This window comes from Thamnophis sirtalis, unplaced genomic scaffold, assembly GCF_051295495.1.
Source record: "Thamnophis sirtalis isolate CommonGarterSnake01/CBP01778 unplaced genomic scaffold, rThaSir2_p1.2 scaffold_2, whole genome shotgun sequence".
Lineage (NCBI taxonomy): Eukaryota > Metazoa > Chordata > Lepidosauria > Squamata > Natricidae > Thamnophis > Thamnophis sirtalis.
In genome coordinates, this window is record NW_028261382.1 from 149,557,527 (window position 1) to 149,585,207 (window position 27,681).

At 38.4% G+C, this 27,681-nt stretch overlaps 2 protein-coding genes across 11 annotated transcripts in view; one reads left to right on the forward strand and one right to left on the reverse strand.

The window, feature by feature from the left end:
* Window positions 1-5,550, forward strand: part of OSBPL1A (oxysterol binding protein like 1A) — a 71,323-nt gene extending 65,773 nt beyond the window's left edge. For all 10 annotated transcript variants that reach the window (XM_087707164.1, XM_014072541.2, XM_014072549.2 and 7 more), the window contains one exon: window positions 4,269-5,550. In XM_087707164.1, the coding sequence (XP_087563290.1) occupies window positions 4,269-4,371 (103 nt within the window). In that variant the 3' untranslated portion in view covers window positions 4,372-5,550. The remainder of the gene's footprint in view (window positions 1-4,268) is intronic.
* A 278-nt stretch (window positions 5,551-5,828) lies between these two features.
* Window positions 5,829-24,926, reverse strand: CABYR (calcium binding tyrosine phosphorylation regulated). The gene is made up of 6 exons (XM_087707172.1): window positions 24,828-24,926; window positions 19,992-20,174; window positions 19,324-19,377; window positions 10,235-11,614; window positions 7,978-8,118; window positions 5,829-6,080 (listed from the first exon to the last, which is right to left on the reverse strand). The coding sequence occupies exons 2-5, from the start codon at window positions 20,137-20,139 to the stop codon at window positions 7,985-7,987; spliced, it is 1,716 nt and encodes a 571-aa protein (XP_087563298.1). The 5' UTR covers window positions 20,140-20,174; window positions 24,828-24,926; the 3' UTR covers window positions 5,829-6,080; window positions 7,978-7,984.
* Window positions 24,927-27,681: the final 2,755 nt, after the last annotated feature.

The following is a 27,681-nucleotide window of genomic DNA, read 5'->3' on the forward strand; positions in this document are numbered from 1 at the left end:
ATATTGGGAAACCTAAATTTATTGGAATTCAGGTTAATGGATTTCAGATGCAGTGGAGAAAAGTTGAATTTCATTGCCATTTAATTGTGAAGTCCATTAAATAAGATTGAGTTTGGACAGTTGGTGTGATGTAAGTGTACACAATAGTACAAATTAAAATTTTAATTTTAATTTGTAATTGCTTTGTGGTTATGGGGGTAGTAACAAGACTATCTGCTTATGTAATGTACTGGTTAAAATAACAAATTCGGCTACCACTTTAAGAGCTTTCTATTGGGAAACCTATTCTGCATTCAGTCCATGATGTATTTGGAAGAGGCATTTCTAAATCTATCACCCTTTATTAAATATTATATTTAAGCATCTGAAATACAGCTAGTCCAAATTGAGCAACCACAGTTGGGATCAGCAGTCCTATTGTTAAGTGAAACAATCACTAAGTGGGATATTAAGCGACCAGACCATGCTTTCTTTTCCCCCATTACCCGGCCCTTTCAATACTCATCCCAGCAATACTGGTTCAAAACTTACAAGTTAGTTTCACACTTTTGTCTTTTGTATACCTCCTAACCACTCCCTGCACTGGGAGAATTAGCAAGAAGAGAATTAATGTTTGCATTAGCATTCATCAGAAAGGAAGACATTACAGGCAGACAAACAATTCACATAGAAAGAAATGTGGTAGTGTCAGCAGGCACTAGCACACTATACAAACTGCCCAGTGCATTCCCCATTGTGTGCCTGCTTACTCTCTCTTCCTCTCCAGTCCCTCCACCACAAGGAGAGGTAGAAAAGCACTCACAGTGACTGTAATGGTCATACTTGACTGAGGATGCAGCAAGGGACATAAATTTGACCATGGGTCATAAAATTGTTTTTTCATCACTGTTGTAACTTCAGTTGTTGAATGAGGCAGTCTTTAAGCAAGGATTATCTGTACATTTTTCACAATATCAACAGTTTAAGATTTATTTTTAAAAAATAATTATGCAATTAACATTTGCTCATGCCTTTGCTCTAATATTGCTGCTATGGATAAAGTAGATTATAAAATATTTCAATCAGGTTGTATTTTTATTCAGATCTGGTTTAGGATTGTTACCAGATTGATAGCTCTTAGTGTTTCCTCTGTGCAATAGGGAATAGAAAGCATTGCAAAACAGTATCTGAATCTTCTCCAGAAATTGAGGATCACATCATGTTTAAAATCAGAAACTTAAATCTATTCTGCAGAGCTGTTACAAGGATAAAGTCATAGAGTGATCTTGTAAACCCCATGTATGAAATATATTGATCCATCTAAAATAAGAAAAAATAGTATATTTATAGGCAATCCTCGCCGGGATTAATAGTTTTAACTGCAAAACAACTGAAAGTAACATCATACATATGGCAAAGATGCCTTTTTAAGCATTTCAGTGCCATGCTTACCACTCAACATTTATTTTGGAATTAGTTTCTTTCCTTTGCCTTTACAGTGGAAGATGCTCTTAGGTTTTTACTTTGGTGAAGAGAAGCATTCATCACGATTTTCAAAAATGTGGCCTTTGTGCTACTCTTAGTAGTGCATGATGTAATTCAGGCTTGGACACAAGTTCATCGTCATTACAATGAATCAGGGGGCGATTAAACAATGATTCATTGTTGATTTCCACAAAAACATGACTACTTGATTGTGCTCTGGGTCTCTCTTGTCATCTCCAGCAAAGGGCCAGGCATTCTAAAGAAAGTGGGATGGAAGACGGGAATCAAAGTCCATGTCCTCATCTGCCAACCAGTTTAATGGCCTTATCATTTTAAGGTTTCCAAAAGCCCTGCTTATTCCAGTGCACACTTACTCCTTAGTATGTATATTCATACAAACTTTACTTCTTTGTATTAAATAAACTTCAAATTTTAGAATCACCGTGTATGAATTAGGTGGCCATATAAATTTATTTAATAAGTAAATAAATGTATGTTATTCATTATTATGAAGTGTATTGCTGTGACTTCAACAAGGTGTTTTTTAAGGTATTTCTTAATCCTCCATCATGCTGCAGAGCATATCTGTTATACAAAGATATTGGAAATAGCCTGGAAGATTAGTCTTTTCTTTCAGTCCATAATATGCTGGGTATATTACATGCAGTATTGCTGCTTGGGGCAAACGGTCCCCGGCTTGCAAATGGAAAAAAATGCTTGCTGAAGCAACACGTTACAACCACAATGGTTGTTGACATTGGTGTTTCAGTTCCCCTGGCACCAAGAAGCCTATAGGCACACTTGCAGTCATGTTTTCATCCTGAAAGTTTAAATAGGCTTATCAGGAAATAAGGTAAGAATCTAAATTTCTCCTCAAATGAGGATTTGAATACAGTTGCTGAATGCATGGCTTCTTTTTATTTTATTTAGACTAATTTATAAGTTAGCAATTTATTATAAACACTCTTAAATTTTTTTTACCTCTAGTTTTTTATTTCCATGTCAGAACCTAATTTCAATTTATTAGCTTTATGTATCTTTCTGACTTTGCTTTCATATTTTAAAAAACCTGCCATATTAAAAAGTTGGCATGAATTTCTCTTGACAGGTTTAGCTGTTGTTAAATTCAGTGTATTATGTTTTGCTTTTTCTAAAAGTCAGTCAGTGGTCCAGACTCTCTTCTAAAATTATTTTTGTTACTATGGTGACATGTTTGGATTTGCATTGAAGTCTTAAAATTATTTGCAATGCCTAAAAATAACAAGTGATGCCATAAGGATGAATAAAGTTCCTTTTATCAAATGTATTTGTTTCCCATTCAGCTGAGATTATTGTGAAGTTTTTTTTTTCTTTGCTGATCAACTAGTCCTCCTACTGTTTCTTCTGAGGATTATCTTTGTTGTCCTATCAGGTTCTCTATTTAATAATGGATGTATTTTTTTATTGAAACCAGATTCTGTTCTCACAATATGAAAAGAAACTCACTTCTTTCGTTTCTACTGAATCACTAGCTTAAAATTCACTAGTTGGTCTCATATCTGGCACAATTCAAGGGAGATAAGAGAAGAGGTGGGCTTTTTCAGGCAGCTTCCAAAATTCTCTTGTCGCCTCAGAGCTGACAATTTTTCCTGCCCTACCAGCTCTTTGGATAAGTGTGTGGATAAGAAGAAAAAGTAACATCAGAACTCCCAGGGGGAAGTTTCTTCCACAACAGATTTTTGCCAATATATCCTTCTTCCCATGCTCCTTACCAGTTGATAAAATACAAGTAGTCCTCATTTAGTGATTTCAGTTGGTTCCTAAAACTCTGTTATTAAAGAAAGTGGTGATCAAGTGAACATGTGACTGAGACACTCTGGAAAGATTGTTTCATTTAGATTTAAATTTTCTGATACAGTGTCCTGTGCCTATTTTCTATTTGTTTTTTTTTGTTGTTGTTGTTGTTATTGTTTATTATTTCCTCCTCAGGCAGAGAGATTGCTTAAACAAACTATCCCAAAGGTGCTTTTTTTAAAAAGGCCATTCCAAGAAGGCTCCACACCCATTTGCACTACTTGGGTGACCCTGAGGACACAGATAAAACGCCAAGTGGCCTCAGTGATTTGCTAAAAGAATGCAAATGACCAGCTGTCTGCAAGGAATATAAATCCTCCCCATCATTCAGTCAGAGCTGAAGAAGCTCCTTGGATGAGAAGGGAAACATCTTCAAAGAAAAACAAGTCGTTGCCTCTTGAAAAAAAGCACCTTTGGGACAACCATGACCTGGATGGTTGAGAATCTCCATAGACATTAAACAAGCTATCTTTTCCTCAGCTACTTTTCTTCACAGTCCAGGCTTCCCACAACAACACTACCTCAAAGTTAACAAGCTCAGCTCTGTGAACTTAATTAGTTCATTAGAAGCCTTTGGCCTCTGCTGGGCCTGAAATTGACACTGAAAGCTTTTGTTGTAAATGCCTACTTTGGTTGGGAAATTATTTTTTATTGCAGTTTATTATTGTTGTCATTTATCCAAGGCAGTTATTAAATGAGGACTAGCCCAAAGGCCTTTTATCTTTACCACAGTGCATTGTTAATTCATTTGCATGTTTTCATTCAAAGTAAATGCCACTCAGCTTTCCTTTGTATTTTCCCTTACTTTTGTTTCAACAGATCAATAGCAATAAGTAGCTGAGGAAGCTAAGGATCAGGATGACAATTATTTACTGAATTTTCCGGTTATTCAGGACCTATGGGAGTTTACATTTTCTCATAAATAAGAATATACACCAGTTTTCTTTCCTTAAGCAGTTTCTCTCTTTCAGGTGGTTTCATCAAGGTCCTAATCCTCACACTGGCGGACATGACTGGATTTATTCTGGGAACTACTGGGACAGAAACTACTTCAACTTGCCGGATATTTATTAAAATGCATTGGAAATTCTGAGGCTAACGCAAGTCTTAAATCAGTTTTCAGTGTTTTCTTTATGCCTATATTCTTAGAAAAAAATTAAAAACTTGAAAGGTTGCAATCGAATATGACACTGGTGCTCCTGCTACAGCATAGCTCAGGCTGTTGGGAGTGTTGGGTTTTTTGGCATTTTCCCTAGAATGCGAGTTGTATTTGCCCATAATCACTGGTGCTGTACTTTGGAGAGACAGGGAGATTGCTACCCATATTTGTGAACTAAACATCAATTACAGGTTAAATGGTAAACAAAAATGCCTTTGAGTTTTGACTTTCTCTTTGGTGAATAATAATTATAGTAGCATATAATGAAAAACATGGCATTTCTTCTCAACCCAGTAACAAATGATCATCTGTGACTTATAATACTCTATGGCTTAAAGCATGAGAAGAGCATGACACTTTGGGGAAGAATTAGTCAACTTCCTTAAGACAGCATTCTATTAATTAATAAAATACAGGATCATAGATAATTCATTTATAATTTTATTTTTTACTCTCTGCATCAGGCTACTACTAGTTAATTAAAATTGGATAAATGCATAAAATCACTTAGCAATGTCTTTTCATATTTAGTGCAGTGTTTTGAATTTTCTCTTTCAAGTTTTATTAATATGCTATCTTTAAGGAATTAAGAGCCATTTAAATCTTTAAAAAATTAATTTGAACTAAAAAAGTATTTATTTTATTAAAAACCCTGGAGTGCACTAATATATGATATGGGACTAGTGGTTGTCTGAATATTGTTGGACTTCAGCCCTGGTCGCATGTTGAGCGGTCAAGAATGATGGGAGCTGTAGTTCAACCCTGGGAAGGCCACAGAGTCCTTATCCCCACACAAAGGAGTGTTCTGCACTACATGACATTACAAAGAAAAGACATGCGCCTGGGTCTATGCTGTCATAGCAAACGCTAGACGGAAGTGTCTACATTTCAAAAGCAGTTGAGACACTACTGTACAGAGCAAATTTACCCCTATGTTTGGGGTGCTTTAACCTTTATGAAATTATATATTTGTACAATATGGAGTACAGAACTTCCAGAGAGATTGCTGCTCTTGTATAATTTAATTGTGGTTTGGAAATAGTGTTAACTGAATATTTTACTGCTATTAAATAAAGGCTTTAGCTGTCCTGTGACAGGTGCCGTTTGATTCTTTGCTCTCAGTAGATTACAAGCAAAACCATTTTTGTTTTTGGTCTCTTGGCCCCATGTTGGAAGGATGGCATTGAGAGTGGCTCAGGAGCCTGCAAGGGTGTTCTGGTTCCATCTGTTGTTGTTTTTTTTTTCTCATTCTTGAAATACTGTTTTCTATTTTGCTGCTTCAAAGTAGATCTGTCTCTCATCTTACTGATAGATTATATACAGACAAGGCTTCAAAACTTTCCACAAATCTAATAAATGATCTAACAACATATTTCTGTTGAAGGTGTCCACATTTTTACTAGCAGTCATTTTTAAATTTTCAGTTTGTACAGGAAATCAACATAAGGAAACTCCTGGTTTTAGTTTTATGCTACTTGGCTACCGGTCTTAAGCCATAGGGAAAAAATGTCTTTAGATTCAGATTCCTTGTACTGCTTTATTGCTTGTACTAGTTAATCAATTTTAAATTAAAGATGCAGCTTTCCGTTCTGGGGTGAAATGTTGGACAGCACCTCTTCTCAATCTGGGAGGAAAAAAACATCAGCTCAGTACATTTAGCAATGGCTCAACCCACTAAACTTTGTGGTTTTGGAATGCTTTGATCTTCAAAAACCACTGCTTTATAATCAAATTTCCCTTTCATCTTTTTAGGCAGTACCACATTTTCAGTCTACATACATACATACGCACGCTATGGAATGACAAGATCATAGTTGGCCTAAAATCTGCATTGCAAATAGTATTTGCAGGAAAAAACTAGGCACTGATTCTGAACAAGTGTAGCTTGAATGGTTCTGACCTATACAGCAGACATACATCAGTTGGTCCTAATCCAGTATCCTATAAATGTGTGAGAATACTATTGTGATCAATATGATGCACAAACATGCCATAAGCTGGGGCCTTCAGTTAATTTTACAAACGGCTCTACATCTCTCTTTTACCTGTAATAGTGGCAGGAAAATAAAGCCAGAGCAGCTATTCTTTTATTATTACAACTTGGAAATAATGCCATTAATTCTGATAAAGAGCACCATGCATGAAAGGAAAGGAAGGCAATGATAAAAATGCACCAAAAAGGTTTGTATGTATCAGTGCTGTTATTGAAAGGTAGCTCACATGTTTTAATTCAAATTCAAAGGAAGCAGATTTAGGCAAAGTTTTAAAAGGCTCTGAAAAGAGGCCCAAATAGAGTGCTCTTCTGCAACTCAATCAAAATTTATTTCCTGCAATCAAAGCACTGCTTGGAACGGCAGCCCTATGATGTCAAGAAAACAGTATGGCTGCTTGAATAGGTTGCAGTCTGGTACACCTTCAAATCCAGAGCTGCATAGTGCTATTTAATGTCATTTAACATTTAACATGCTGCTCCCTGGGTCTTTAGTGAGCCATCAGAACAGGGGTGTCAAACTCATGGCTCACGGTCTGGATGCGTCATGTACTGACCACTCCCATGCCCAGTTTAGCAAACGGGCAAAGCCACATATCACGTGACGCCACTGTCACAGCACAAGTTTAACACCCCTGCATTAGAATAATGGTAAAAGTAGTCTTGGAGAAGGAAGACCCAGGTTCTTGTTCCTCCTTAACCCAATTCTCAAGAGTTGTGGGAAAATTAGGAGGCAATAGTCCTAGGTTTGTTTTGCACCCTTGAATTATATATTAAAAGGGGGGGGGGTTAAGAAATTTAATACTAATCCAATGCAGGAATCTCAACTATGGCAACTTTATGATACAACTAGGGAATTCTGGAAGTTGAAATCCACACATGTTAAAAGTTGTGGAAGTTGAGAGACACTCTTGAGGTGGCTCTGGACCATCTCTCTTGGCCCAGCCTACCTGACAGGATTCCTGTCAAAAATAGGAAGCATCATGTATGCTGCCCTCTTACACAAAGTGGGATATAAATAAAATTAGAAATATTTTTCTAACTTTCTTTCTGGAAAGGGGCATATATTCACTATATCCTGATATTTGTTCATCTTAAAGCAGCTGCACTTGCTTCAGTCCCTTAAAAAAGGGAAGGAAATCAACATGTTATCATGTTAGCACCCCGTCAAATCTTGTGCATCCCTGTTCCCCACTCAAAGAAAAAAGTACTATTCAGTTGCAAAAGGAAAAAAAGCTACTTGTTCTGCTTAAAGCTGGCACTGTTTGGCTGGTGCCCTCAGAATGACATCTGGGAACAATCGGTCAAGAATGTCATGAGGGCAGAAGAACAAGTATACCAAGGAACAACTTTATTGTGAGCCCTCTTCAGACAAATGTGTCAAGTTTCCTCTCATGTAATCCCAACCATGTTCACTGTCCATATTTGACTGAGGATCAGTAACATTGAAGGCTACACATCTGAAAAACACCAGGTTTGAAAGGTGTGTGTAAGCTTCAGGGTCTCTACCAAAGCTTGAGCATCCACTCACCGTTTTGTTATTCTGTCCTGCGTACAGAGGCAGTTGTAAATGTGATCTCTCCTGCTATACCATAACTGCCTGCAAAAGCTGCTTTATCCCCAGCTCCTGAGCCATTCTTCCCATTCATCACATCTTCTAGAGGTATGGCAACTGAAAGAAAAACTGGAGTTGGCGGCCTGCCACTATCTTGTGCAGGGTTAAAATTGGGGTTGGCCATTTTTGGATCTGCTGCCCTGGCGATTGGTACAGGGATTGTAGCGAACCTCCTCACAGTACCAGCAGTGTCCGGCTGTGTTAGAACAGCATGGCCTGGGATAGGTTTCCAGTCCTGTTTATTTTGAACAGAAGAGCCCACTAAAATGAAAGGTGGTGCATTTCCCTTCTTCCCATCTTCCATCATCACATAAGTTGGAGAGGACACTTGTGGCGGTTGACCTTGTTGTATCATCTGCGGCTGTAGATACTGCGGCTGGTCCTTACCACTAGATATGAATAGGGTTGCTTGGGGAACAGTAGCACCAGTTCCAACAGATGGAAGGGGTGGAGGTGGTGGTGGTGACTTACGACCTTGTTGTTTCAAATCAGTTAGACAATAGAGAGTCCATACATTAGAATATGGTGGTGGCTGTCCTGGTTCGCTTGTTGCCATGGCTATAAAATAAAAATTTAAAGAAAAATTTGCTGGCATGAAAGACCATCTACTAGGATGTATGAACTACATATCTTTACAAACAACTTTATGCCGCAAAGAAGCATGTTAGAAAGAAGAGAGAGTCTGTAGGGGCAAAAAATTGGACCTTGGTATGTTGAAAATAGAGGGACAACAGCAAAAGTGCCTTGTGGGGAAGAAGTTGCAGCTCAGCTTTAAAAAATGCTGATTCAACTAATCAGGGCACATTTTCAATTTAAGTTATTCATTCATTCATTTATCAGGTCCAAGAAATTGCCAAATTGCCAACATTCAACATGTGCCAGAGTCCTTTTGTCAACATAACATCAGGCAACTAGATTTTCCAGGCTTGCCCCACAGGTGAAGCCTTAGGGTCCTGTATGAATTCATTTTAATCAGCTCTCCCGTGAGTCAACGCAAAAGCCGTTGGATGATAAAATCAAACTCAAATGACTGGCAGCTTAAAATATTGAAAAATCCATCCATGACAAGCTTCGGGATCCTTTTAACCCTTCAGCATTCTCTCTTCTGTTAACATGCTTTTGTTTCTTACCTACCTATCTGTCTAACAGAACGTGATTCTTGGGAGATTTTGCAATCAGAGGTCAATGGATAAAAAAACATTAATCTTTCTCCAGCTGGCAACAATGGTGGCTTAGACACTTATTACAGAGGCAAGAAAACATTTTGAAGTGGTCCTGCCAGGGAGGAAAGCTAGGCCTCCAGTTACAACAATCCCATGTTTCTAAGTAAGAAGCAACTAATCCACCTTCTGTAGGCATCTGGAGAAGATTGGACCTAATGGGACAAGCGAAGGCAACCACCACCATTTCCTTTAAATGCAAAAACCATGTCAATGCCACAGTTTAGTCTACTATGTTTTTTAAAAAAATTAGTCACAGTCACCATCTCACTTTCCTTCGGCTGCCATGAGCATGTATGCAATTTTGATTCAAGCTGTGCAGTTTACTGTGAGCAAGTCTTCTGGTAGGAAAATGAAAGGCCAAGCATCTTCTATACCAGTGTTTCCTTGCTGAATTTCATCCCATGCTGCTTCTCCGTCTCTGTACAAAAAGAATATAATACAGGAACAGGAAACTAGGCCAAACTCGTGCAAAGAAAACTTTAGGGCTTATGCACAATCCACTGCACATCTGGAAGCATCCCACAGGCAAAAATTCCACACATGCACAATCTGCCTGACAAGTGCTGTGGGCCTGTAACACCCCAAAACGAGAGCAACCTTCATTTACTTCAACTCTGCACTGGCATGGCTATTTGCATTTAAATAAGTACAGTTCCAGTCCTTGAGGCACTTTCTTGGCCAAAGCCATATTGCAGGAGTGGAGAAACTTGTAGCCTTCCAGATGTGGCTGAACTACAATATCCAACATCCCTCAGGGTTGACTGTAATGGCTGAGACTGTTGGCAGTTCTAGTTCAGCTACAGCTGGAGAACTAACCTCTTTCCTGCTAATTTATCGCCAGCTCTTACCAACATAAATGCACCCAAGGAGATGGAAATGACTACTACTTATAGAGCTAAAATATTACAATGTGGAATAGGAAGGATTCAGAAATATCTTGACTTTCTTACCTGACATAATAAAACCTGGGTCAGTTGATTTCAGTTGCTCTGTAGTATCCATTCTGTCAGGGTCACATTCTGCATCATCTGCAGATGGATCTAGAATACTAGTAAACTGGCCTGAATTTAGTGAAGCCGTTAGTGGATCTAAGAGACAGGCTACTGTGTCTACAAAAGGAATGACTATCTGCTGTGGAAACTGCTCTACATAAGGTGGTGGTACAGGCTCTCCACCAGCGCTGGGGTCATCATCACCCACATTTATGATGTGTATGTCTGATGTGAGCTCAATTTCACTTGGGCAACCCTCTGCCTGAAACAGATCTTTATCAGGAGGCGGTGGTGGTAGCGGCGGGGGTGGCTCTCCTTCCTGCAAGGGATCTGAGGAAGCTTGTTCTACTAGGTCAGCAGGTGACTGCTCCGCCAGGTTGCCCGAGATAGCTATTTCCTCCTGGACGGAGCTCTGACTTTGAGTGACTGATCCAGCCCTGAGAGAAGTTGCAGAAGTTCTGATTTCTGCTTCCTCTGGGGCAGCGTCCCCTTCCTCTGGGGCGGGTTCTGCTTCCGTTGGGGCAGGCTCTGCTTCCTCTGGGGCAGGCTCTGCTTCCTCTGGGGCAGGCTCTGCTTCCTCTGGGGCAAGTTCTGCTTCCTCGGGGGCAGGTTCTGCTTCCGCTGGGGCAGGTTCTGTTTCTGCCTCAGCAGGTTCTGTTTCTGCCTCAGCAGGTTCTGTTTCTGCCTCAGCAGGTTCTGTTTCTGCCTCAGCAGGTTCTGCTTCTACCTCAGCAGGTTCTGCTGCTGCCTCAGCAAGTTCTGCTGCTGCCACAGCAGGTTCTGCTTCTGCAGGCTCTGCTTCTGCTGGGGCAGGTGCTTCTTCTTCAGCAGGCTCTGCTTCTGCTGGGGCAGGCTCAGGGGCAAGCTCAGGGGCAGGTTCTGGGGCAGGTGCCGGGGCAGGTTCCGGAGCAGCTAGTTGACCAACTGCAATCGCGGCCATTGCCTCGCTGGCAGTGTGGGACAACGTGGGGAGGGTCTGCACAGAGATGGCCACATCCTTCAACTCAGGTTCAGCACCCATCGTTTCAACGTTACCTAGCATTTGTGATGCTAGCTGAGCTGGATCAGCTGGGATATAAGCGAGTCCTGCTCCCTTGTCGTCCCCAACCTTTTCAAAAAATTCGTCAACAACAGATGGGAATTGAGTAGTTTTGGTGCTCAGTTCACGAGACTCTTCGCTTATCTGATCCTCTTCTGTGTCAGTCGATTTCTCCTTCCGTTTGGGTTCATCATGAATTGGAATCGTGTCAAGATCTGACCGAAATGCATCTCCAACATCTGCCCTTTTAGAACGGGGCATCGGTGTTGCTGCTCCTGGTCCTTCTGCCCATCCCTCCACTGCAAGAAGATAAATGGGATATGCGTCAAAAAGAGACCCTCATCAACACAAAGAAAACCATTGACTTCCAAGCTAAATATCTGTCTTTCTTTTTTTTTTAAAGTATTAGTTTTTTTAAAAGAATTTTTTTTTACAATTTCCTTGTGTACAACATTTCCTTCTGCACATGCATGTATGTACAGAATCTATACTAATATATACATTCCTTAAATTACAATCCTTCACTGTGTATCATTTCCATTTATACATGTTTCATGTCTACATATACATTGCTAATATCTAATTCCTGTGTCTTCTTTTTTGGGCATAACCACCACATGTGGTAATATGTTCCCTAATTTTGTCTACATTTCCAATAGTCCTGTGGTATATTCGGGTACATTTTAGCCAGTCTTTCCTCTGCCATTAGGGAAAACATGTAATAAATGGTTAATACAAGGCTGTACATGATTGGTGGAGCCAGAGGTTACTCCGTTCATTTAACTGCACACATTGGCCTATGGCTGCAGATGAGATAATGTCTGCAGGCTTTTGTAATAATCCATCACATAGCAATGTTGGCCGTTTCCCACATTCATTTTGTGTATTTCTTTTAATTATTTGTTTTACACATTTATAAGGCAATCGACGCAAGCAAGGTGACACTGGGTGGCATGGCACAGAAGTAAACACAAACAAAAAATAAACCTCACTAAAAAGAAGTCAAAATACATAAAGTACTTGGGAAGAGATTTGGTGTATGACCACCAGCTGTTCAAATGTTGTATAGAAAGGAGAATCCGATGCTGCGAATGCAAGCTTTGCCCTAGAGAAGGATTTTAATGCCTATTACTGAGAGGCATTAGGTTGGGGGAGGGTGGGAAGCCTTTAAAATTAGAGCAGTGTTTCTCAACTTCAGCAATTTTAAAATGTGTTGACTTGCTAGCTGGGGGAATTCTGGGAGTTGAAGTGCACACATTTCAACCTTGCTGAAGTTGAGAAATACTGAGCTACACAGATTGCCAGCTAAAATAAGCATAACTGTTTATAGTCCATCAGATTTAGCATAAGAAAACCTCTTTTTAAAAGTTCTTTGGAGCCCCACATTCTATATGTCCTGGAATCCATTAAAGAGATTATATGGCAAGGGGAAAAACCAAGAATTAGATATAAATTATTGCAAAATGCTAAGGAAAGAGGGGGTTTGGGTTTACCAGATTTGAAATTATATTTTGATGCTTGTTGTTTAATCTGGCTAATGGATGGGTGACTCTTCAAAATGAGAGGTTACTTGAGCTGGAAGGCCAAGGATTAAAATTTGGATGGCATGGGTATTTATGTTATGATAAGGTTAAAATTGGTCCTGAGGAGGAAAGCTATGGCAAATCTTGACAGCATACTAAAAAACAGAAACATCACCCTGCCAACCAAAGTGTGTATAGTCAAGTCTATGATTTTTCCAGTTGCAATGTATGGCTGTGAAAGCTGGACCATAAGAAAGGCTGAGCACCAAAGAATTGAGGCCTTTGAACTATGATGCTGGAGAAAACTCCTGTGAGTGCCTTGGACTGCACGGCGATCAAACCAGTCAGTCCTAGATATCAATCCTGACTGCTCTTTAGAAGGCCAGATCCTGAAGATGAAACTCAAATACTTTGGCCACCTAATGAGAAGAAGGACTCACTGGAGAAGAACCTAATGCTGGGAACGACTGAGGGCAAAAGAAGAATGGGACAACAGAGAATGAGGTCGATGGATGAAGTCACCGAAGCAGTAGGCGTGAGCTTAAATGGACTCCAGGGGATGGTAGAGGATAGAAAAGCCTGGAGAAACATTGTCCATGGGGTCATGATGGGTTGAACAGGACTTTATAACTAACAACAACAAGGTTAAAATAAATGTTGATTTCAATAATCACTTTGTTGGAGATAGCATCTTAAGAATAAAGTAAATATAAAGTAAGGTTCTCTGTGAAGATGCCTCGAACAATGGGAGAACATGTGGACAAAAGATCTAAAGTTCACATTAAATTATAATTTAAAATAAAATTTTATAAGATATGGTACCGTTGGTATCTAACACTAGACAAATTATCAAGAATGTATAAAGGGAACTCAAAGTAATGTTGGAAACGTAAACATAAAGAAGGAACTTTTTACCATTTAAAGTGCACATGTGGCAAAGCAAAAAAATATTGGATATTCACATCTTAGTACAGAAGATTATTAAAGTGAATATAAAAATAAAACTAGATACTCTTAGACTTAATGGATAAAGACCTTTAAAAAATTGGAACTGTTGATGGCAGCAAGAATAGTTTATGCACAGGAGGATACTTTGATTCCCCCAATGGCTGCAAAACTTGATGGAGTTAGCAGAGATGGCAAAATTGACTGCTTTGATTAAAGAAGACAATTAATTTTGTTTCTATGGGGAAAACAGCTTTTTTATGTGAAGAAAATGATCACAGATATGTGCTTTATAAATGATCCTTTCTATTTCTGCATCATTCCCAAAACCACACCACACGTTTTGAGGGTGTTATGGGTTTTAGAAATCCTTCTAGAAAATGAACCACTAGATAATCCAAAAGGTAAATGAGCAATGAATATAGTCCTGCAAAAATTGCTCAACATTTTCTCTGTCTTTAATTTATCTAGTATTTTCTATCATTCCATTCCCCCCACTCATTAAATCACTCTTCCTAATCTAATGCTTACAGCCTGAAACTGATTTGGTAAATCACATAAATGTAGAAAGAACAAATTAAGCAAATGAGCGATTCCCAAAGATGAAAGGTACTTTAGTACATGTTTTCAGAAGGCACTAAGTTAGTGGAGAACGAGCTTTATCAGAAGCACTTGCTTAATCAACTCAAATGTTCAGAAATTAAATGACATAGAAAAAATATGAAAAAAAAATGCTACACATTGTGACAAATGGAGCCAGTTTAATATTATTAGTAAAAGGGAAATTGAAGTTCAAAAAGTTTAATCAAGTGAAATGTAAAGTTGATTCTAGACGGCTTTTGCCAACCTAGGTATCCCACTATGTGGACCTTTAACTTCTCAACTATGACCATAACCATTCTGATCAGAATTCTGGAAACTGAAGAGAGGCACATCTGGGGAAATCAATTTTGATTATATTAATTGCTTCCTCTAAAACCCTAACCCTTGATGAACTCAAGGATATGCCTTTGTTTTTTCTTGGCGACACTATGGATGTGGTCCGCCATAGCATTAATCCATCATGGTTTCTCATCCAACTGTTAATCAAGCCCAACTCTACTTAGCTTTTTCAAAATCAGACAGAGTCAGTTTGGTTCTACCATCTGCTATAATTTCAATTATGGTTCAGATTTAGTCTTACTAAGGAAAAATTCTGAAATCAATAGGAAAGTTTCTTATGATTAATTTAAGCTCTGCTCATTTCTATGGGTCAATTTATAATCCAGGTTCACACATTAGACTGTCATGTTTTTTTAATCAGGCTTCAACTTAACTGTCATTAAACCATTAGTGATTACTACAAATCACGTCATGCTAAGACAGAAACATCAATGATTTAGTATGCTATGTAATCCAACTTAGGTATTGCCATACCTTAGCCCAAGTACTTATATACAGTATAATATCTTATATACAAGATTTCAGACTGGAAAACCCTGCCTAAAATTTCAGGTAGTTCTCAATGGTGGGGGTGTTTAAACAGCCTTTTCCAACTTGCTGCCTTTCCAAATGTATTGCACTTCAGCTTTCATAACTGCCAGCCATTGAACTAGGAGATAATTTATAGTTATAGCTCAACCTATTTGAAGGGCAACACATTGGAGAAAGTGATTTCATAATAGGACAGGGCAGAACAAGATAAAAGGAGGAAGCATTTTGAGATCAACTAAACTTGAGGTCCCTCTAGTGGTGGGAGAGAGGTGGGGTTTTTCGCGGGGGGGGGGGGGGACAAAACAATGAAGTAAGAGGGAAAACGGCAAAGGGAGGCACGACAGCATACAGGCAGGAAGGTTAGCCAATCAAACAACCGCAAAACATTTTTTTTATTTAAGCTACATTATACAGACTGCAGTAAAAATATCCAGGAATTTCTAGCAGAAATAGAGTGAAAGACAAATTCAAGATCACAGATGCTTTTTTTGCATGGCACAACAGACCACAAACTAGCTTAGCTTGTCATATCACCAAGCTATTTTTGGTTCATTTAGGCTTGGTGTAGTGTGCAAATCCAGAAATGTTAGATTGGGTAATCGTAACCAAAAGTTGTGAGTAGGCATACTGTGTCAATAGTGTTATCTCAAGTCACAAATGTATTTTTGCCTGGCATATTGTGGTAACCTGACAGCTGTCACTAGTACAGTACTCAAGAAAAGAGAATACGTGCAGTGTACAGAGCTGAGAAATGAAATGAAATATGTGCAAAGAGGTGAAAAGAACTGATTGAATACTGAACTACTTTGATCCATTGCTGGATTTTATCTGGGGGGTTTTTCCCTTTCCCTTTTGATTTATGTTGTGCTTTGAATATTTTGGCTTTTCTATATGAACACACAGCATGTTCTTGGATGGTGAAGTGCTTTTATTTGATTTATATCAATATTAGACCACAGTAGTTTTGTACTTTATTAACTCGCAAAATATTTGGAGCTTATTTTTTTAATTTTTCTTTTAACTTTGGATCGACATTATCCAGAAAATATCTTTCCTGTGCCTTTAATTTTTTCTCCCTTCATTTTGCTTTAGTGCATGGGTGTCAAACTTGATCGCATCACATAATATATCACGTAACAAATCACAATGGTTTTTGCCTTTGTGGACCCAAGGTGGGCATGGTCTGCATGTCACTCATCTGGCCTGCAGGCTGCCACTTTGGCAAGTCTGCTTTAGTGTTTTTTCTTTTCAGGTTAACTTTACACAGAACAACAGTGAATCAAATTATATGTGAACAATACAATACAATAGCAGAGTTGGAAGGGACCTTGGAGGTCTTCTAGTCCAACCCTCTGCCTAGGCAGGAAACCCTATACGGTTTCAGACAAATGGCTATCCAACATCTTCTTAAAGACTTCCAGTGTTGGGGCATTCACAACTTCTGGAGGCAAGTTGTTCCACTGATTAAGTGTTCTAACTGTCAGGAAATTTCTCCTCAGTTCTAAGTTGCTTCTCTCCTTGATTAGTTTCCACCCGTTGCTTCTTGTCCTGCCCTCAGGTGCCCTGGAGAATAGTTCGACTCCCTCTTCTTTGTGGCAATCCCTGAGATATTGGAACACTGCTATCATGTCTCCCCTAGTCCTTCTTTCTATTAAACTAGACATAGAAATAGACATAGACATAGAACGGAGCTGGCTGAAGAGACCATTTGATCATGCAAACTTTAGTTGAAAGTTTCTTTAAATAGTTTGGTGAAATTATGGCTATGGAAAATATTCAGAGGCGTTTTGTTCTGGAATTAGAATTAAAAAAAAGGAATGTAATTTGAAACAAATTATTTTGTCGGAAAGAAATTGGGCCTACACAGACTTAGAATTCTAACTGAGGTGATGGCATACAGCTCTTGGAAGTTCAAGCCTGCAGTCTTTTACAACAGCAGAAATTACACTGACTGGAGAAGCAAATTGGCTTTCCCGAGGAGGATTGAGGGAAATGGGGAAATGGATTTATCACACTTAATCAAGAAGCAATTTTATTTGTTAAATTTGTTAGGAGAATAGATCAACATTGAAGACTGAACTTACTATCTTTAATCAGAAAATTGATAAGAAATTGCATTAAGAAACAAATGATATTAGTAATTACTGATGAATTACTATTAACCTTTGGGATGATATGGGATAGACAAGATACCATGGAAAATTTTCTACAAGTTGTTCACATTAATTATTTGTTAACAAAGGTTCTAAAACTTTAACCTTGTCTTAATTATTATTGTTCTTCCTGTTAAGTATAGTGTCATTAATAGAGTATATAGATGACAGGTTAGTGACTGTATTTGCAAATGGATTTATTTGGTAGTTTAAAATATTTTGGGCATGTTTCATTTTAATTAATTGATTAATTAAAATTAATCAATTAATTTTGCAGTAACGTATTAATCAGTATTCAATTGGGGGGGGTTAGTTTTTCTTTTCTTTTTCTTAAACAATGCGCTTTCCTAGTGTCTTGCTAGGTTTTTTTCTTTTTTTCTATTTTTTAATTTTTGGGGAGTTTTGTATTTTAATATTTTCTTGAATAAAATAAAAATTTGAATTAAAAAAGAGAAATATGTAAAGGAACATACCTTTACTCTTTACCAAATATGCCATTTAAAAAAAAATTATAACATTGCTATATTAAGATGCAGAACAATGGAACAGATATCTTCACCAGGGCTAAGCTACAAAGACTATTACAACATGAACAACTCTTTCTTTCTCCTACTCCGTTTGCTCACACACAAACACAATTTGTGAGTGGAGTATTTCATGGACAGCAATATTAAGGCTACTCCATCCATCAATCTTATCTCCATCCATCAATCTTGCTCGGTCTGAAGCTAGTATTACTTTATTAAATGCAGGTATCTAGCTAACCTAAATTGCTGGAATCATTTAATGTAAAACCAATTAGTACAAACCTCATGCCTAGTAAACCATATGCAAGATGCAAGGAGAGGGGGGGTGGAAATACTTAGCCAATCGGGTTCAACCAATATAAATCAATTTGTGTTAATCCCAGTCTGTTAAACAAAATGTCTTTTTTCACTATGCATGATAGAAGCCATATTTGCATGTGGTTGTGGCTAAAACATGTTTGTATCAGATGAATGTCTCTGGGGCCCATATGGAATCCAGGGGCATTCTTGGTAAGGAAGATTGGTATCCCTATTTTACAGGATGCCAGATACTCACCTAATCTTACTTAAAGTAAAAATACTAGTTTTCAAAAAATGTGGGAGCCCTCAGAGCTGCAGTCAAAATGAAAAATTCAGAATAGCTAGAGACTTTCAAAAACTGCTTAGACTTAGACAGGAAACAGAAGAATCACAGAGTGTTAGATTTGCAGGGTGCCTAGCAAGGCATTAAAGTTTGACCCCCTGCACAGTAATGGAATCTAAATGAAAGCAATCTATCATCCTTCCTGTTTTAATCATCCTAGCTCCCTAAGTCCCAGCTAGATAACTGTAGACTGATGAGGAATATAAAGTTTTCCCATAGTGATATGGTACAATCTCAGCCCTGGTAGAAACTCAAAATCTTTCCTTTTGCTTAGCAACCCTTCAACATTCTCTCAATAAATTGTTCCAATCCGCAGGACATTCCTGGACTACACTAAAATTACATTCTCTGTCTGCCCAATCTGTCTCTCATGTCTTGTTTTAGTGAACAAAAGTATGAAGCATTAGGCTTCGTTCTATAGAACCAAGAATTTCATACTTCTGCTATTTCAACCAACTGCCCAGCTGATCTTTTTTTAAATTAGGGGTTTCTTTGTTATATTTAATTCACACAAATATAAGTCACCTTTGGTTTTTCAGATTTATAATCTTAGCCAGGATGGATGGATGATTTTCAATGTAAAAACTATGTCAGGGAAGAAAGCCTTCTCTTCCACTTTCAAATACAGCCTTAGCAACCACATTTATATTTTATTTAAAATCTCCCCTTAAAAGAAAACAAGTTACATTAAATAACATATAGTCAGGCCCTAGCAACAAATCATTTTTAGTGCTAATCTCATACCTCTTGTCATATGAAATTCTCTCACCAGTTCTTTAATATCTAAATTAGGATGTTCTGGAAAGAAAAGATGGAGAAAGACAATCAATTTATGGACCTAAATCTCTGCTCATACAAAACTGATATGTGAAACACATTTCCACAGGGCTAGGCTGCTACGGGTTCACTTGTGTTTGGGAGAACCTGTAGCTATGTTATGGCTGGTTGAGAGAATCACCAAATCCCACTCCTGGCTGGCCCCACCCACTCTGCCCCTTCCCTCCAGCCCCTCCCTTCCCAAGAGTCTCCACGTGGCCCATTTTGGAAGTGAGGTAAGTGCAGGGCCCTCACAGAGGTTTGGGCAGGGGGTGGAATGGACCTCCCGGGCCCGTTTCTGGCCTCCAGAGGGCCTCCAGAGCCTGGGGGAAGCAGTTTTCACCCTCCCAGAGGCTCAAGGAAAGCCTCCGGAACCTAGGGAAGGCGAAAACACACACACACACCATGATGCAGGCAGCCAATTAGGCCATGCCCACCATGGCCATGCCCACCCAGCAACCGGGCAAAGAATCAATTGCTGGCATTTTTGAAGCCCACCCCAGATCAGAGCTAATATAAGGACACAATAGTTTGGATGATTGTTGGTTTGCTTATACTGGTGAATATTTAACCTTTTAAAACAAGAAAAGACAAACCTTCTCGAAAAACTATAAGTTCTTTGAAATACTCAGCAGCAAACTCAGTGATGTTGGAAGGACTAGCTTTGAGAACTGCCCTGCTCACTCCTTCAAGTAGAGTCTTGAGGCCATATGGGACCACCATCCTGGGCTTTGCAGTATGCATTGTTGCCAGTTGAACATGAAACTGCAAATTCACAACTGAAAGAAAAGGCATGAAAAAAGATTGTGACACCCCAACAGTCTGTACTTCAGCCTCTCCCAAGCCAATGACACCATATATGTTGGATTTAAACTGCTATAATCTTACACTAAGCATCATCAGTATTGATTATAAGATTACAGGACTTTAACATATTTGGAATGTATCAAATCAGCAAACATTAATCTAGCCTTATAATATTTGTGGATTCATCTTTATAAAACTTGAAGATTTATGCTAAGAGCATTTACGAATCAAATCCACTCAAGTTGGCTTCATGTGCATTTATATGCACCTCTCCTACTGACTGGTGAATTGATTGACAGGGGGAAAAAGCCTAGTGCATACAAACTTTGGGTGCAAATTTGTTTTGTGTCATCATTGAACAAATCATTTCAAAAATCATGATGAGGCATAAGGTAGCTCTCAAACAACGTTAGCTCAGATTGAGTTGATCGACGTCAGGATATTACTTTCAAAAGTTAGATTTAAATTGAATGTGTTACTTCTTGAAATTGTGTATAATATCAAACAAAGGAAATAATAAGGCAGGACCAACTTTAATGGCTGTAGAATTTCTTTAGAATTTTAAACCAATGTTTCATTACTTTTGGTACAATCTTATTCTCATGTTCTTATAAGTCCCTACTGAATATGGCAGTAAACTGCCAGTAAATAAATGGCAAATAATTAAGATAATTGCAAATAAATCAGTTAAAATATGTGGAACTGAAGCATAAGAAACTTGATCAAGAGGACATTAAAGCGATTCCAGAAAAATAGTGAAATTAGAATATCAAATAAAGGTATGCAGTTTAAAAGAAACTGTGAGTGATGTGGTTAAATCACAAATTGAAAAATTAGGAAAAGTTGTTTGTAAAGCTTAAGACGTACATTCTAATACACAAAATATGGAAAGTAAACAATTTTATCACAGGGAGAAAAATATGACAATAATCAGAGACTTTCTGAGATAAGTCTTATTGGAATACAGCAATATATTCTAGAGGAACAAAAGCAATAGAAGAATGAGGAGAAACTGCACTAAGTTGCTATGTAAGATAAGCCCTGGTCAAACCCCCAAATTAATTAACGTATATAGCGTATCTGGATTTTAAACAAAGGAACAAATAAAAACAATATTCTTATTGGAGTCTATGGCACACGTGTCACAGATGGCACGCAGAGCCATATCTGCTGGTACGTGAGCTGGCAGCTCCAGTGCGCACCAGCAAGCTGATTTTCGGCCTTCTGGAGGGCCGTGAGAAGCCATTTTCGCCCTCCCCAGGCTTCAGAAAAGCCTTCGGAGCCCAGGGAGGGCAAAAAACAGGCCCAACGGGGCTACTGGAAATTCAGAAATGAGTTTCCAGTAGGGCCGTTGGGCCTGTTTTTCATCCTTTCCAGGCTCCAGGGGCTTTCCTGGAGCCTGCGGAGGGCAAAATCGCTCTCCCCCCCCCCCGTATGCCCTCTGGAAGCCGGAAATGGATTGTTTCCAAACTTCCAGTAGGCCCACTGGGCCAGTTTTTCACCCTCCCAAGACTCCGGAGGCTTTCCTGGAGCCTGGGGAGAGCGAAAACAGTCTCCTACACTTCCCCGGAGGAAATACCAAACTCAGTTTGGAGGCGAGCAGTGTGGCACATGGGGTGAGCGTGGGGGGGGGGGGTTGTTGTGCGTGCATGCATATGTGGGGATGCACTTTGTATCATGAGTGCCATTTTTGGCACCCAACAACAAAAAGGTTAGCCATCACTGGTATAGACAAAGGATTTCCATGCCTCAGCATCTGTTGAGAGCCAAATTCTGTCAAGCATGGATTTTCCAGGAAACTTTTGCTTTGCTTTGCTGAAAACTTTTTCCCTTTAAGGGGCAGTTGAAGACATAAGAACATCAAATATCATTGATTTAATATTATACAATAGGGAAAATAAATGATAAATGAACCAGCAGTAATCGTGTAATGCTGAAGTTCTTGATTTTAAGGGAAACTACAGACAAATTAGTATGCCAGTTTACTCCTAAAGGAACAGCTGGAAATAATTCAAGGAAAGGTACTGGAAATGGAAGACAACAGAAGCCACTATGGTTACAAAAAGATTACAGGAAATCCCCCCCCCCCAAAAAAACCCCACATATACGATATAAAAAGAGGGCCAGGCCATCAAGGAAGAAAAAGCACAAAGCAAGATTGAGAAAAGATTGAGAGGAATGACTAGCTCAAAAACTGTTGGAAGTTTGACAAACGATGTTGAAACAATAAAACAGACTACCTCAGATCTCTTTAAAAGAAAAGAAACCAAAGATGGAAAAACACAAAAAGATAATGAAATGACAGAATTAGTCACTTCTTATTTTGGCTCAGTCTTCTCTAGCAGGATATTATAGATTTCATCAGGCATCTTAAAGACTAAGATGAAGAAATAGAATTAAAGAATTAATAAGGCAAATGCTTCTCTTCTAAAAAAGAATTCAATTATTCAATCTGACACCAGTATACAGTAGGTTCTAAGGCAATCATAAAGCAGTTGATTTTATGTAAGCACCTTGAAAACAATGCAGTAATTTTCCGGTCTGGATTTGGCAAATCTTGCCAAACTAATGTTACTATTCTGATGGGATAACCTTCTTAGTAGAATAAGGAAATGCTAGACATAGACTTTCTTGGTTTCAGCAAAGCATTTGTCAAAGGATTCCACAATATTTCAATAGCAAGCTAGTTAAAGTGTGGGCCTCTGTCCCTAAAATATGAAGGAAGAGATGGTAGAAACACTTTTATCAAATTTGAAGATGGCAGGAAAGTGGGAAGGACATCTAAAGTTGAAGAAAGATATTTCAAAATAAGCTTACTTGGTTAAAGAAATGGGCTGTAAATAAAATAATTATTGAATTCATTCAATGGGAATGAATGCAAAGCTTTTCATTCGGGAAACAAACGGCCAGGTACAGGATGAAAAATAATTGGCCTGTCAATCGTGAATAGTATCTTGAAACTAGAGTTTATTGCAAAATAAATACCGGTATGAGCCATTAGTATAATATGTCTGCCAAAAAGGCAAATACACTTCCAGATTGCATGAAAAGAAGTACAGATTCCAGATCACAGAAAATAATAGTTTCATTTTATTCTGCACTGGGACTCAAAATTCTAGTCGTTCCATTTTAACAAGGATGCATTCAAACAAGAATAGTTTAAAAAAGGCAAGAGGATATACCAACTGGAAACAAAATCCTATGAAGGCAGATTAAAGGAATATGGAGCTGAACAAATAGTTGAAAAGGTCCTTTGATTTGATGAAGATTTTAGCAAAGCACTCATTCAAACCTTTTTGATAAAACACTTCAGCGTCCTGCTTCTAACCAGTGCAACAGAGCAGTGAAGATCCTTGGCTCAGGAAAAGTAATTCCTGCTCATATACACTGCATGCCACTGAAGCTGTACAGATATTTAAGGTAAACCAGCCCAATTCTACTTCTGCATGTTGAGAAAGTTGCACACCTGCATGAGGCCAAGCATTTCAGTGCAGCAGAATGACTGAAATTCACCCAGGCCTATAAATGTTTTGCCCACAGAAGATGGAATAAGTGGATGGAATATGATGGAGATTTTCAAGTACCTGAAAGGATTTGAATGTCAACATCTGTACTCTTTCATCTCTGATGATAAGACCTGGAATAGTGGATTTGATTGACACAAAGGAAGATTTTTATCGTAGAAAAAACACCCACCGAACTGTAAGAGCCGTTTGGCAATGGAACCACTCAAAAGGGTTTTGAGGTCCTATTCATTGAAAGTATTTAAGCAGAGACTAGACAGCAATCTCAGGATTCTTTCATTTGGATTCCTGCCTGCAGCAGAATTGAATTCAGTAGTTTAAATGTTATTTTTCAATTCTGATTCTGACATGGTAACTGTGGTATATCAAGAAATAAACTTGGAGCAGAGGACCACACTTGCACTCTTTGTAATCTTTAGTGTTCATGATAGGTAAAACTCTTCCAAGACAGTATATTTTATTTACTATGAAGTGTATTTGCCACCCAACTTGTATCCAAGGTCTCTGGGTGGTGAAATTGCCACTTACATATTCCTGAAAGACTGGCCTTTTGCCTTTTAACTCTGAGTGCTTCTTTCTTAAAGATCACTTTATGGAGTTCACACTCATACACACACACCCAAGCTCACCCGGCAACTACAATAAGCTTTCTGCCTCAGATACAAAGCAGAATACTGATGGTGGGAGTTGTGCGAAGGCTCTAGAGAATGCCAGTTTAGGGAAGAACATTTACGGTTTCAGGGGTTTTGCCCTCGGAAATGTACACAACGCGCAGAGTTACTTAATCGCTAAACTGCGAAGGCGGGAACTCCTGCAACAGACGTCGATCAGCCAAGCCAGCAAAGCAGTCTCTCGGGCCAAGCCATCGTGGCTTGGCAATCGTGCATTTCCAAGCCGTTGTATATGTTGCTGGCTCGGGTGACACTTCTGATATCTGCTGCTGCACATTCCCCCGATCTGCCCATGCACATCCCCCCGAAAGGGTCCCGCGGCTTGTGCCTTTCCCTCCCACTTTCCCTCCCTCCTTCTGATACTGGCCAGGCGTAAGAGGCCGGCAAGCCTCTCACTACAGTCCCGCGGGTGTCCTGAAAATTCCCCAACCTTCTTTAAATTTTTTTGGCGCTTGTCAGCGACGAGATCACTCCTTTCTTGCCCCTTGCCGGAGCCTCCTCTGGAGTTAAAGAGCCCCGAGGACCTTTTATACGGATAGGCTTTTAGTGGGCGGGACTAGAGTGCACGCATTTATGAGGTCACAAAGTCCGGCTATTGATCGTCCAGTGATCTGCATCAAAGACATCCAACTTATTCGTCTCAAATGTTTTCACCTGTTTATGTACAAATAATGGGAACGTCCAGTCTTGATGCATTCCGGGAGGTTTTAACTTTAGTTCCTCAAAACTCCCAGCTTTTAAGGCAACTGCTGCAAGTTCTCTTACTGAAGACAGCATACTAATAAATAAAAATGTATTTTTTTAAAAAAAGTACTTGTTCATATTTCAGATTTCTTGAATGCAGAAATTGTTCTCTTTACACGATTCCCTGTAGGGAGGAAACTTAGCCATTAAGCCTGCCCATTAGCCTCTGAGAACACTTACACTTGTGTACATTTTATAACACCAGACACTGACAAGTATTCAGATTGGATACTGTTGTGAACAGTCTTATGTCCCTGTCTCTGTCCTATTGTGAAGTTAGTCTGACAATTACAATTTCCACTGACAATTACATGTTTAATGTTAACATGGGGATTATAATTATAATTAAACAATTGTAAATTGAGTGTGCATATATTAAAATACTAATACCCCTCTGAGCAATACTTCGTATATTTTACTTGGTTTGCATTAAAATGTTATATACATCAGTAAATATCAGTCTATGATACAACTCTTTCTCTACATCTATTATTATAGATATTTGTAGATATAACTTGCATCTGTTAATTTTCATTTGCCAAAATTACTATAGAAAAATATTCTATTTGATAATATTAGCAAGATGTGAACATCTCAGATACTGATTATGAAGACATGAAGATTGAAATGTATGTAACTGCTTTTGACGTTTGAAAGGCATAAGGCTTGCCTGCTTGTTCCTGCTTTTAGTAGCTGGAAGGGATATATCAAGGCACCAAAAATGAGTTAAATATGCAGCCCAATCCACATTCTTTTCTTTCCTGGACACAGGTCTCTTTAGTGTTTAGCATGAGAATCGTGAACAGAATTCTGCAAACATTTGGGTGTCCATGTAGAGAATTCCCAGATGAGAATTCTTATAGCTGTGAATTTCAAATCAGAATGGGCTCTACATATATGCCATTAAATTTCCTTAGAATTCCATCGTGGGTTTTCATATTCAACATATACGTCATTAAATCTTAAACAGAAGTTGCATATGTGATTCCTGCAGGCCAATTCATACATTCCATAGGAATGCTGAAAGAGCAAAAACTATTTATTTATTTATTCTATAATGACAAACCAGTTACCCAATACAATATGCCCCAAGTACAAATAAGACTTAGGGCAAGATCTTCAAAACATTAATATACCCTTTAATTAGAAATAATTCCAAATATCAAATAAAACCAGCATCCATATTACAAAACATAATTAACCATATTATATTATAGATGCAACTTAATCACTCAAATTCCTATTTGTTTTTGTTGTACTTCCACTCTGAAAGAGGAAGGGAAACATATTCAAGCATCAGAAATGAGCCTATGATTTATGAGTTGCATCCAATTCTCTTATAAATGACGTAGAAGCTGTCATCTGAGGAATCATTTGTCATCTGCAGTTTCTTCCCATTCTTATTATCCGGAAGCGTTGGCATGCTCCAGATCCTATCATGTAAACAATGCTACTGGTGGGATCCAGGAAGTATATCTTGTCTGTTGCAGTACCTATCCTCAGGAACATTTCTCCAAGGATTTGTTTGGCCTGCTTGGCCCATACCCTGGCCTTATTTAAAAGAGCCCTTAAAACCCAGCCTTTTCCTGGGATACATTATATGGTTAGAGTGTTTCAGATCCTTGTGATCCTATAGTTTTAAATTGTTTTAGTATTACAGGAGGAGGGTGTCCTTATATATTTAATAAATAAAATAAATAGATACAACATACCTTTTGTCCCCAAATAATATTTCGTATTAAATATTAACATTTAAAGCCCTCTTCCCCATTGTCCATTATTTATAGTTGTAGAGCATGAAGGTAACTTTTCATTTTGAAAGAAACAAAGTGCTTTCTGTTCTACTAACATGCAGGAAGCAAAATACATTTTGGGGCAATATAGTTAAAAATGGAAAGGCTAAGTCAGAAGACGTTTTTACAGATTTTATTTAAGAACAAACGTAGAGAATAATAAATATTGAAAATGGCAGAACCAAGTCTGCACCAGAGAAAAACTGAAACAGAAAAACTACATTAAAAAAATACAGATTATGCATGGGAAGCAAACAAAGTATATAAAATACTCTTGTCCAAATCACAGCTGAAACTTTGAACTGAGTATCCAGTACCCAAGTGTATTGCAGAATGCCAACTGAAAACAGCATATGTATATTAAAGTAGCTGGGGTTTCCCATATCATTTTCGATGTTGATTACAGGAAAAAGGTAATAACTGTATATTTTAAAAAACAACACTTTAAATAAATGAGCTATTCTGAATTGATACCACATGTATTTATACTGTGATAATCATATGTAAGTTCTATGGAATATAGCATATGTGATATATCTACTAAACATAGAGAATCATAACATGATGGACAGGTAGCTGGTCTAGAAGCTTGGTTTAATTCTCAGGGAAATGATCAGTTGGTGCCTGGCTGTACATAAAAAACTAGGAAGAAGAATCATATTGTTAGAAACCATTTATAGTGAAATAACTTTTTACCTAGAAGAATAATCCAATCTCACAAATCTTCTACATGTGAATTCAAGTTAC

Coding starts and splice junctions, on each gene's coding strand:
- CABYR (XM_087707172.1), bottom strand. CDS start 20,139: ATGCATACTGCAAAGCCCAGGATGGTGGTCCCATATGGCCTCAAGACT. Junction 11,615..19,323: donor AGAATTTCATATGACAAGAG/GTATGAGATTAG, acceptor ATCTTCTTGCAG/TGGAGGGATGGGCAGAAGGA. Junction 8,119..10,234: donor CCCAGGTTTTATTATGTCAG/GTAAGAAAGTCA, acceptor TTTTTCTTTCAG/TTGCCATACCTCTAGAAGAT.